Genomic DNA, 12,532 nt, shown 5'->3' with positions numbered 1-12,532 from the left:
AGTGCTAAACAAGTTGATTGGGGCTAAGTACATTGCCATCGCCAGGACGTGGTAAGTTGAAGTCTGTTTATCATTTTGTGAAAATGTATTTAGACTTTTATAAATGAATGCTGACAGGTCCAACGTATTCTTCCACGACCCATCACTCAGTTAGCTCGCTAACAAGGCAGTGAGCTAGCAAGCTAACGTTAGCTACTATTCTTTGCCGATCTGTGGTCCAAAATAGCTAGCTAGTTAATTTTGCTAACAATATCAGGCCTTTGTGTTAATTATGGCCTTATATTTACAAAATCCACCTTGTTGGAGTGTGTTTACTTTACCCCTCATCCAAGTCTTTGGTTTGTGTTAGTGTTGCCAGTTGTTTACAACTTGAGCCATGAGTCTTATCTAGCTGGCTTACCCTTAGGGCCCAATCTCCACTTCCTTCACCATGGAGTGGAGTTTAGTTAGCTAGCTTACCCTTGGCCTTGATGTGTGACCGTGTGAGACTGACCCCTTTTTTCGATTTGGTAGGAATTTAGATACATTGTTGAATCCAACCAAAATAGCCTACACCACCTCAAGTGATCTCTAGGTTGAGTGGTCAAGGGGTTAAATACTGGGGGGGACTGACTTGACAGCTGTAGTGCAAACTCCTGTAGTAGATACTGGACTTCATATCTAATATCTCCCCCCATGTTATCATTTGTCCAGGGTTCCCACAATGGCTGGTTGGGGGTCGGTGGGCGGAGTTGCCCTTGTCTATTTTACAGACTGGAGGCTGATCCTGGACTGGGTGCCCTATATCAACGGCAAGTTCAAGGACGACTAGAGTCACCTCTATGGATCAGAATGGTAAGTGAACATAAAGTGAGAAAATAATTCTGGTGTGTTTAATTGTGTGTTTATTTCCAAAGCAACTTAACAATCCTTTCAAGCCTGTAGTTGTAGGCTATTGCGTGGCCAACAGGTGGCACTGTCCTTAAAATTAGAACTGCCATGTTCGTTGGCAATATTACAACAAAGTTACTACAAACAAAGAACACTGGTTTTTTTTCTCCCTTGGACATCACTGCACGCTTGATAGAACATCATTAATGTAGTGCACTTTTTTTTATGGATGCGCGACACTCCTCATCTCATTAGTCAAGAAAACTAAGGACAAATCAAAGTTTATTGGTTGCGTAGACAAGTTATCAGATGTTTTTTAAATGTATTTTTATTCAACCTTAATTTGAACAGGGAAGACATATTGAGACCTCGGTCTCTTTTACAAATGTGCCCTATACAAAAATTTAAAAAATATATGTAAACCGTTGAAGTCGGAAGTTTACATACACTTAGGTTGGCGTCATTAAAACTCGTTTTTCAACCACTCCACAAATTTTTTGTTAACACATCTACTTTATGCAATTTTTCCAACAATTGTTTACTGACAGATTATTTCACTTATAATTCATCGTATCACAATTCCACTGGGTCAGAAGTTTACATACAGTAAGTTGACTGTGCCTTTAAACAGCTTGGAAAATTATGTCATCGCTTTAGAAGCTTCCGATAGGCTAATTTACATAATATGAGTCAATTGGAGGTGTACCTGTGGATGTATTTCAAGGCCTACCTTCAAACTCAGTGCCTCTTTGCTTGACATCATGGGAAAATCCAAAGAAATCAGCCAAGACCCCAGAAAACAATTGTAGACCTCCACAAGTCTGGTTCATCCTTGGGAGCAATTTCCAAACGCCTGAAGGTACCACGTTCATCTGTACAAACAATAGTACGCAAGTATAAACACCATGGGACCACGCAGCCATCATACTGCTCGGGAAGGAGACGCGTTCTGTCTCCTAGAGATGAACGTACCTTGGTGCGAAAGTGCAAATCAATCCCAGAACAACAGCAAAGGACCTTGTGAAGATGCTGGAGGAAGCAGGTACAAAAGTATCTATATCCACAGTAAAACGAGTCATATATCGACATAACCTGACAGGCCGCTCAGCAAGGAAGAAGCCACTGCTCCAAAATCGCCATAAAAAAGCCAGACTATGGTTTGCAACTGCACATGGGGACAAAGATCGTACTTTTTGGAGAATGTGATGAAAGAAATAACAGCTGAAATAAATCATTCTCTCTACTATTATTCTGACATTTCACATTCTTAAAATAAAGTGGTGATCCTAACTGACCTAACACGGAATTTTTACTAGGATTAAATGTCTGGAATTGTGAAAAACTGAGTTTAAATGTATTTGGCTAAGGTGTATGTAAATTTCCGACTTCAACTGTATATACATACAGTACCTGTCAAAAGTTGACACAGCTACTCATTCCATTTTTTCTTTTGTGTGTGTGACTATTTTCTACATTGTACAATAATAGTTAAGACATCAAAACTTTGAAATAACACACATGGAATCATGTAGTAACCATAAAATCTAAATATTTTATATTTGAGATTCTTCAAAGTAGCCACTGTTTGCATTGATGACAGTTTTGCACACTCTTGGCATTCTCTCAACCAGCTTCATGAGGTAGTCCCCTAGAATGCATTTCAATTAACAGCTGTGCCTTGTTAATTTGTGGAATTTCTTTCCTTAATGCATTTGAACCAAGCAGTTGTGTTGGTAGGGGTGGTATACAGAAGATGGCCCTATTTGGTAAAAGACCATGTTCATATTAGGTCAAGAACAGCTCAAATAAGCAAAGAGAAACGACAGTCCATCATTACTTTAAAACGTGAAGGTCAGTCAATTCGGAAAATGTCAAGGACTTTGAACGTTTCTTCAAGTGCAGTCGCAAAAACCATCAAGCGCTATGATGAAACTGGCTCTCATGAGGACCACCACAGGAATGGAAGACCCAGAGTTACCTCTGCTGCCGAGGATAAGTTCATTAGAGTTACCAGCCTCAAAAATTGCAGCCCAAATAAATGCTTCACAGAGTTGAAGTAACAGACACATCACAACATCAACTGTTCAGAGGAGACTGCATGAATCAGGCCTTCGTGGTCAAGTTGCTGCAAAGAAACCACTACTAAAGGACATTAAGAACAAGAGACTTGCTTGGGCCAAGAAACACGAGCAATGGACGTTAGACCGGTGGAATTTTCTGTCCTTTGGTCTGATGAGACAAATTTGTGATTTTTGGTTCCAACCGCAGTGTCTTTGAGATGCAGAGTAGGCGAACGGATGATCTCCACATGTGTGATTCCCACCATAAAGCATGGAGGAGGAGATGGTGTGGGGGTGCTTTGCTGGTGACACGGTCTGTGATTTATTTTGAATTCAAGGCATACTTAACCAGCATGGCTACCACAGCGTTCTGCAGCGATACGCCATCCCATCTGGTTTATGCTTAGTGGGACTATCATTTGTTTTTCAACAGGACAATGACCAAACACACCTCCAGGCTGTGTAAGGGCTATTTTACCAAGAAGGAGAGTGATGGAATGCTGCATCAGATGACCTGGCCACAATCACACGACCACAACCCAATTGAGATGGTTTGGGATGAGTTGGACTGCAGAGTGAAGGAAAAGCAGCCATCAAGTACTCGGCATATGTGGGAACTCCTTCAAGACTGTTGGAAAAGCATTCCAGGTGAAGCTGGTTGAGAGAAGATCAAGAGTGTACAAAGCTGTCATTAAGGCAAAGGGTGGCTGCTTTGAATAATATTAAATACATTTTGATTAGTTTTTGGGGGGGGTTACTAGATTATTCCATATGTGTTATGCAATCAATATGTACAGTGACTTCAGAAAGTATTCACACCCCTTGACTTTTTCCACATTTTGTTGTTACAGCCTGAATTAAAAATTGTTAATTTTTTTTTTTTTTTTTTTTACTGGCCTCCGCACAATACCCCATACTGTCAAAGTGGATTCATGTTTTTAGACATTTTGACAAAATGAAAAGCTGAAATGTCTTGAGTCAGTACGTATTCAACCCCTTTGTTATGTCAAGCCTAAAGTTCAGAAGTAAAAATGTGCTTAACAAGTCATATAATAAGTTGCATGGACTGACTGTGACGTTAAAACAGAGATTCGTGATAGGTGAAAACTGAGGATGGATCAACATTGTAGTTACTCCACAATATTAACCTAATTGACACAGAGTGAAAAGAAGGAAACCGGTACAGAATAAAAATATTCTAAAACATTAATCTCGTTTGCAACAAGGCACTAAAGTAATACTGCAAAAAAATGTGGTACGGCAATTCACTTTTTGCCCTGAATACAAAGTGTTGTTTGGGACAAATCCAACACATTACTGAGTACCACTCTCCATATTTTCAAGCAAAGTGGTGTCTATATCATGTTATGGGTATGCTTATAATTGTTAAGAACTGGGGAGTTTTTCAGAATGAGAAAGAAACAGAATGAAGCTAAGCATGGGCATAATCTTAGAGGAAACCCTGGTTCAGTCAGCTTTCCACCAGACACTGGGAGATGAATTCACCTTTCAGCAGGACAATAACCTAAAACACAAGGCCAAATCTACACTGGAGTTGCTTACCAAGAAGACAGTGAATGTTCTTGAGTGGCCGAGTTAGACTTGAACATCTCTGGAGAGACCTGAAAATAGCTGTGCAGCGACGCTCCCCATTCTACCTTACAGAGCTTAAGAGGATCTGCAGAAAAGAATGGGAGAAACTCCCCAAATACAGGTGTGCCAAGCTTGAAGTGTCATACCCAAGAAGACTCCAGGCTGTAATCGCTGCCAAAGGTGCTTCAACAAAGTACTGAGTAAAGGGTCTGAATACTTGTGATATTTCTGTTGTTTTTTTAATACATTTTGCAAAAAATAAAATTATTTTTTGCTTTGTCATTATGCGGTATTGTGTGTAGATTGATTGGGGGGGGGGTTATTTAATCCATTTTAGATTAAGGCTGTAATGTAATTTTTTAAAGTCAACTGGTCAGAATACTTTCCGAATGCAAAGTAAATCTACTTGAAAATCTATGGCAGGACCCGAAAAGGGTTTACTAGCAATTGTCAACAACCAATTTGACAGAGCTTGAAGAATTTTGGAAACAACACTGGGCAAATGTTGCACAATCCTAGTGTGGAACATTCTTAGACTTACCCTGAAAAGTCAGTTGTAATCACTGCCAAATGGATTTCTACAAAGTATTGACTCACGGGTCTCATTTTCAATACATTGTGCTAAATTTTCTAAAAATATGTTTTCACTTTGTCATTATAGGTTATTGTGTGTAAATGGGTGAGAGGGGGGGGGGGGGGATATATAATTCATCCATAAAAATATTGAATCAATTTTGAATTCAGGTTGTAACACAACAAAATGTGGAATATGTCAATGGGTGTGAATACTCTGAATGCACTTTATATACACCGGATGGATTTACACGATGTACTAGGAATTGTATGTACAGCGGTATATAAATAAATATACGTTGTGTGTACAGTAGTAGAAATATTAGAATGAGCTGTTTACAATACAGTATTTAAATACATAGTATAAAACCCCAGTAACAATGCCCATGGGGCAACAGTAGCGCAGTTTCTGCTGTGGGTTCCAACTTTAAAAACTATTTACAATTTTCAGTCGTCCCCTAAGGATATGCTAGGGAATGAATAAAGAATTATATTTGTGTAATATTACTGCTAATGACTGGAGTGTTTGTCTGTCTGCAGGACTACGACTTGGAGATGGGCATGGGTGGAATGCTTGCTCTTTCTGCGTTGGCTTAAGTGGGATGACCCGACACAGAGCTTGTAGGGGTTTGCACAAAAGGATGTCATGTTAGCTTGAATGCTGTTATTTAATGTCAATAAATGTCATTTACTTACTGTCTTTGTCGTTATTCTACACAATGCAGCGTTTGAGTGGCAAACTCGTTGATACGATTGTGTGAAAGTTATTTTGAGAAGTTCCCAAAAATATTTATTAATGCATGAAGTATTTTACCAATAAATTCAATTGGTTTACAAATGCTTGTAAATATGTTTTATTTTGTTTATTAACATTCCTGGAGTGAAGTTAACGTTCATACCGCATCAAATAAGAGAAGGCATTATATCCTCCAAATAAGGACATGCTACAACCATTGGAATGGAATTGCAAATAATTGGTTAGTCAATCACTGAGAGAAACTGGTTATTGGTAAAATATTGTCTGTAAAAATGTTTTTGACACTCAATACTTTGTCCAACTGAAATACAAAGTGGTATTAGCAACCACGGTTACAGTTTAATGACTCATTTTACGCTTCCTTGCTACATAATACACATGTGGGCTGCTCTGAAGATTCAGAAAGATAGTTACATGTCACATTCCAGTTACTATCATAAAGGACACATTGTCTTGTGTTTCTTGTTGGATACATTGACTATTTGAAACACACAGGGCGACTTTGTTTCAAACCCCCATTGATATCCATGATTAACAATCAGGTTTAATCTGGGGGCGATTCTGTTTTTGCGCGGATGTCTTTCATTTCTCTCGTTGAAGGGGGAGGGGAGTGAAAGGAGGGGAGAAGGGATTTAACACAGACCGAAAGGGAGAAACCTAGATATTATGCGAGATGGACAAAAACGAGTAAGTACCCTTACACAAAGTAATACCCATCTATATTTCTGATATTGCTATATTTGACATTAAATGTGTTGTTTTAGGGATGCATTGTTGCTAAATAGTATTTTGTCATCGATGAAAGGTTTTCGTGTGGGAGGCGTTTCGGTGGTCTCGAGTGTATCCGCAAACCATTGAACTGTAGGTAGTGTTCAGGGATTCCAAATTTAGTTACACACTTACTGGTGTTGCAGTTGAACTTTTCTTAATAGCAAACCATTTTTTTCTTAATAGTTCGAGTAATTCGTTTGGTAAAGAATTCGTGAGATAACTAACTACTAATCTAGCTCTAAATAGATCATTGTTTTATACCGAATATTTCAAACAAGTAATGTAATTAATGTAGCCATCTCAACCTATGAAGCTCCTGCCTACTTAGTCCATTCATAAAAAGCATTATGTAAACGACTGAATGACAAGTGATTTTGTCGTGATAAAAAGGACTCACGGCGTTCTCGAATTTTACCTATGTGAAACTTTGCCTGAATAATGTCCTTTGTTGATTTTGTGAAATCATATTGGTAATCTATACATACTTTGGCGATAGGCTCCATTATAATGCTCTATTATAATGCTCTACTTTTGGAGCGTTCACGTAGGCTACCGCGCGCGTCAAATCAATGATTTATCAGATCGGGATTCAATAATGCAATGTTGGCGACGGTCCAATGTATTGCGGATGTAGCCCTCATTGCCCTCTCGAGGCAGGCAGTGATATGGCTAAAGGTTACGGCGGAGCGATATGCTGTAGTCTACGACAAAGAGCTGCGATAAATCGGGAGGGAGATCCCATGAATAGTGTTTGAGCCCTATGTCACTAATGGACGGAGTCATTGTATAAAACACGAAATGTAACCACAAATATAAAAACGCTGTAACCCCAAATATAAAAACGTTAGCAAAGAGAATCACTGAACACTTCACAGGAGAACATGGAGAAGAAAAGGTGGGAATGCTTGGCTCTCCCCAAGGGCTGGCAGATCGAAGAAGTGACCAGAAAGTCGGGGTTGTCTGCGGGAAAAAGCGATGTCTATTATTTTAGGTAAAGTTACTGAGAAAGAGGAGGGTGTTCTCATGCAAATGTAGTCTACGGGCGGTATTACAAGGGGGTTGGGGCTCTGGGTTCACTTGGAGGGGGGTGACCTGGAGACAGAAAGTCGGGGAGTGGAGTAGCCGATATTACTGTTCTATTTGTGGCATCAGGGTAACTAGGCCACCTCTCATAGCGTAGTTCTACATAATTGTTGGATAAGGATCTTGGTAACCACTGTTTAGCCTATGTAGGCCTAAGAACCTGTCAACCTAGTGCAACAGAGTTAGGTTATGTGAATGATTGCATTACAAATAGCCTAGCCTGATTTAAAGTCCTTACAATAGCCTTATCATTTTATTTGACCAGAGGAACTAACTATTAAATAGTCGACTAGCCGATTGTTTAATAGCCACAGAGGAACAAACATGAAACCACAAGTTGTTATTTTTTAGGCTAGGTGAGGAGGAGCGGGGGAGGCGGGTCGATTGTATAGTTTGTGGTAGGCTACCTTATACCGCATTTTGATTCTGTGGTGTGATGCACGCACCTTATTTTCAAGTTAATTGTCTCAATTTATGATGTTGAAAGCAAGTGCAAGATTTTTTGCATTAATTATCAGCAAGCACGGATGTTTCCATAGTTTGGTCAATCATACAAAGTTTTAAATGTTTTAGAAAATCGTAATGCATCAAAATAAACAGTGCATCAATAGGCTACGTGTTTGAGATATAACTGGTTATTATAGCAGAATATGCATTTCCATTGCTGATTTATCAACGCCTTTGTCCACGGATTAAGATCTAGATGAAATGGGCCCTGTCGTTATGCTGACAACTAACTAGGCAGTAGAAGGCGACCGACCACCCGCTACACAATTAATTGTGAAACAATGTTTCCAATCGAATGTTCGAAATGTTGCAATATTTATTGCTCTTGATTGCCCAGTTACATTGTATCCCAATAGGTCATTTATCTGAAACTATTGTATACGTTTATTGGTGAATTGGTTATACATTTGGGAATATACAATACATTAACATGTATTCTACTGCTTAAATAGTTTATTATACAATTACACAAAACATTGGTAAATTGTTTTGTTGTTAAATAAATAAAATGCTTATGCAAAGACTCATTGTTTACACATTAATTCCATATGAATAATCTGTGAATAGTAAATCCTTGGCTGTGTTGGTTCTTGCATGATATCTTGTTTTACATCTACTCTTCATGTCTCCAGTTTTTTTTTTGTTCAGCTTAACTTGTTTGTTGCAGAATCTGGGTGTCTGTCTCTGTCTGTTTGCAGCTTTTCTGATCTACAGGTAACTGCCAAAATAAAGGAAACCTGAACATAAATTGTCTTAATAGGGCGTAGGGCCACCATGAGCCAGAACCACTTCAATGCACTATGGCATAGATTTTAAGTGCCTGGAACTCTGACTGTGGTGGAAAATGCTGTCTCAGGCGTCGCTCTAGAATCTCCCATAAGTGTTCAATTGGGCTCAGTTCTGGTGACTGAGACTGCCATAGCATATGGCTTAAATCATTTTCATGCTCATCAAACCATTGAGTGGCCACTCGTGCCCTGTGGATGGGGGCATTGTCATGCTATGGGGGCATAGCCATGGTAGCCAAAATAATGGCATGTCCAACCTTTTTACACATGACCCTAAGCATTATGGGATGTTAATTGCTTAATTAACTCAGGAACCACAACTGTGTGGAGCACCTTCTTTCAATATACTTTATATCCCTCCCTTTTATATCCCTCCCTTTATATCCCTCAAGTGTTTCCATTATTTTGTCAGTTACCTTACCTCTATCTCTCTACCTTTCCCCTCTTGCTAGCCCCTGGTCAGTTGTCCATAGCCTAACACTATTGTCTGTTGTTTCCCCCCACACCTAGTCCAACCGGGAAGAAGTTTCGGAGCAAGCCTCAGCTGGCTCGTTACCTTGGCAACCAGATGGACCTCGGCTCCTTCGACTTCCGCACGGGGAAGATGCTCATGAGTAAACTGAACAAGAACAGGCAGAGACTGCGCTATGACAACAACAATCAGACCAAGGTGAGAGGGTTGTCTTCTGAAGTAATATTTCTAGACACTTTGGACAAACTCTTCTCAATGACTGCACCCTTATTCGCTGTCAAACCAGCCGTTAGAAGAAAAAATGAATGCAGAATAACGTGTTTCAAGACTTTTCTCCCAGGTGCTAAGGATAACCCACATATCTAGTATTTCAGAAACAGCACTGTGGCAACATAGTGTTGGTTGTCACTGTCGACTAATGTTTCTTTGTGTGTCTTCAAGGGCAAGCCAGACCTGAACACATCACTCCCCGTCAGACAGACTGCTTCCATCTTTAAGCAACCTGTCACCAAGGTTACCAACCACCCCAGCAACAAAGTCAAGACAGATCCACAGAAAGCCGTCGACCAGCCGAGACAGGTAAACACAGCCATGAGCCTGTCTGCTATGTAATGTAAACTACAGTTACATTGAGTTATATGCTTTTATTCCTGAAGATAATTTTGACTAATGAGACACAAATGAATTTAGATTTGATTTGTGGGTTTTTTCACAGCTTTTCTGGGAGAAGAAGCTTGGTGGTCTCGATGCCTTTGACATCGCAGAGGAGCTAGTGAAGACAATGGACCTGCCTAAAGGTCTTCAAGGTAAGAGTCCCGTGTGGCTATGCTCAACCAACTGGGGTCCTGTGTGACTCAGTTGGTAGAGCAAGGCGCTTGCAGCCCCAGGTTTGTGGGTTTGATTCCCACAGGGGACCAGTACGGGTAAAATGTATGAAAATGTATGCACTCACTACTGTAAGTCGAATAAGAGCGTCTGCTAAATGAATGAATGAAATGTAAATGTAAGAGAGAGAGCCAAGTATGATCCCCATTTCCTGTTATTTTTTTAATGTCTTCTCGCTACTGGGATTGTGAACACCTGTCTGTCTTCTAGGAGTTGGACCTGGATGTACAGACAAGACTCTACTGTCAGCGATAGCCAGCGCCCTGCACACCAGTGCAGCCCCCATCACCGGTCAGCTGTCTGCAGCCGTGGAGAAGAACCCAGGGGTGTGGCTCAACACATCGCAGCCCCTTTGCAAGGCCTTCATTGTCACTGACGAGGACATCAGGTAGGCTACACACAGGAGTGTACACTATATCCATGGAGTCCTATCGGTGCCGAAAGTAATGGCACCTGTTAATTTCTGATGTCATTTAATGAATGTATAAATTGAATAACTGAATACATTAATGGAATTGTATTTTAACATTATGACACAATGCTGATTCTCCTTTGCTATTTTCATCTCAGTCCATATCTCTAAATGCTTTGGTGTGTTATCTGCTCATGGTGAGTGCAGGAAGCAGGAGGAGCTGGTGTACAGTGTGAGGAAGAAGCTGGAGGAGGCTCTAATGGCGGACATGTTGGCTCATGTGGAGGAAGCAGCCAGCGAGGGCGACTCACTCGAGGAGGACAACGACGCCATGGAGGCTGTATAGCAGAGGTAGGCTACTGTTCAAAGGTGTCAGTATTGTTGAAAGATGGGAGAGATGGAGACCCGTACACTGTCAAAAGAGGAATAAATCCAAAACTGAGGCTTCAATATAGATGTTTGACACTGATGATGGCTTGATGCCGAAACGTTTTAATTTCTGCACAATGAACAATCATGATGCCCAATAAAACCTCTTTGTGTATTTAAGCCTCAGTTTTGTATGTATTCCTCTTTTTATATATTTTTTACAGTGTGTATGTCTCTATCTCTTCCAGTATTCTCATTTTGATACCTACGCTCCTGGAACAGACACTATTTGGTTTAAAAAACCTTTAAAGTCGGTTGACGGCCTCCTTTTGTTGAAAATAAAATTGTGATGGTTGTTCAGGCTCGTACAGCATTTATGGTTTCTCAATAGATGTCAGTGTTTTAATTTCAGAGCTGCGAAGCGTACCACCCAAGGGGATGACACATTTATAATATGATTTACTGTCTGTATTTGTTTTGTATTTCAACAAATCTCTTCCTCTCTCCTCTCTTCCAGGGTGATGGGGAGTTAGAGTAGTTTGGATGGGTTTTTCAACACCTTATCACAGGACCATGAAACAGGAACCCTGTACCAATCCAACCAAAAGAACTGCCCACTTTCCACCTACTACACCTCTGAAGCTTTACCTACCTACCACCCACCTCGCCCGCTGGTTGGGCTCTTCTGGCTCCAGTGCCAAGAAAGGACTTGGACTGAGCCATTCTGAATCAAATAATTTAGCTAATAATCAATCTTTCTTTTGAAAAAGAGAGCATCAAATAACTTTTTGACAGCACATAGTGAAAGGAGAGCGATTTACATACAGTATGACAAATTCAGTGTTCAATGATGTAGTTTTATTTTTTACAAGACATTGTATGAATTTTCTGAATGTGAGATATATGTTGTGACAAACATGTCAACCCCCCCCCCCCCCCCCCCAAAAAAAACTACTTTTTAAATGTATTGGGAGATTTTCAATTAGTAGTGAATGGTGTTTTTCTTTCTGGGTTTCTAATGCACTCCATGGGGATCGATGGACCATAGTGTAAGGGTACTTTGGTACAGTTTATAGGGCTATGTGAGAGAGGCTTTGATGAGAGGGAACAATATAGTTGCCCAAATGATGCACTCTAAAGCATGTCTTATAGTCACAGGACAGAGAATTAGTGAAAAATGATTGAATCGTGTTCTCAAGGAAATATCCTTGTCATTGTAATGTAGTCCATTCAAACCCCTTACCAAGTATTGACCAAAGATGGTTCATGTCATTTTTGGAAAGTCTTACAGTATTCTACTGTAGTTCTTTTGTTATAGCATCATATTCAGCTTCTCAATAGCTAGTGATGTTTCCACGTGACACTGAGTTATGAGTGAAGTCATACTGTACA

At 40.1% G+C, this 12,532-nt stretch overlaps 1 protein-coding gene across 3 annotated transcripts; it reads left to right on the top strand.

The window, feature by feature from the left end:
* Nucleotides 1–6,405: 6,405 nt before the first annotated feature.
* Nucleotides 6,406–12,122, top strand: mbd3b (methyl-CpG binding domain protein 3b). Of its 3 annotated transcripts, none has more exons than XM_071345166.1 (7): nt 6,406–6,540; nt 9,513–9,672; nt 9,916–10,053; nt 10,190–10,280; nt 10,570–10,747; nt 10,979–11,122; nt 11,658–12,074. In XM_071345166.1, the coding sequence occupies exons 1-6, from the start codon at nt 6,527–6,529 to the stop codon at nt 11,115–11,117; spliced, it is 720 nt and encodes a 239-aa protein (XP_071201267.1). In that variant the 5' UTR covers nt 6,406–6,526; the 3' UTR covers nt 11,118–11,122; nt 11,658–12,074. The 3 variants fall into 3 exon arrangements, with proteins under 3 accessions (XP_071201267.1, XP_071201265.1, XP_071201266.1); XM_071345164.1 differs by lacking the exon at nt 6,406–6,540 and adding an exon at nt 7,392–7,615 and having other exon boundaries at nt 11,658–12,122; XM_071345165.1 differs by lacking the exon at nt 6,406–6,540 and adding an exon at nt 8,822–8,928.
* The last annotated feature ends 410 nt before the right edge of the window (nt 12,123–12,532 follow it).

The sequence above is a fragment of the Salvelinus alpinus genome, chromosome 16 (genome assembly GCF_045679555.1).
Source record: "Salvelinus alpinus chromosome 16, SLU_Salpinus.1, whole genome shotgun sequence".
Taxonomy (NCBI): domain Eukaryota; kingdom Metazoa; phylum Chordata; class Actinopteri; order Salmoniformes; family Salmonidae; genus Salvelinus; species Salvelinus alpinus.
The sequence above is the reverse complement of the archived record's forward strand: the minus strand, read 5'-3'. Positions and strand labels throughout refer to the sequence as shown.

Coding starts and splice junctions, on each gene's coding strand:
- mbd3b (XM_071345164.1), top strand. CDS start 7,506: ATGGAGAAGAAAAGGTGGGAATGCTTGGCTCTCCCCAAGGGCTGGCAG. Junction 10,281..10,569: donor CCTGCCTAAAGGTCTTCAAG/GTAAGAGTCCCG, acceptor TCTGTCTTCTAG/GAGTTGGACCTGGATGTACA. Junction 10,748..10,978: donor GTCACTGACGAGGACATCAG/GTAGGCTACACA, acceptor TGGTGAGTGCAG/GAAGCAGGAGGAGCTGGTGT.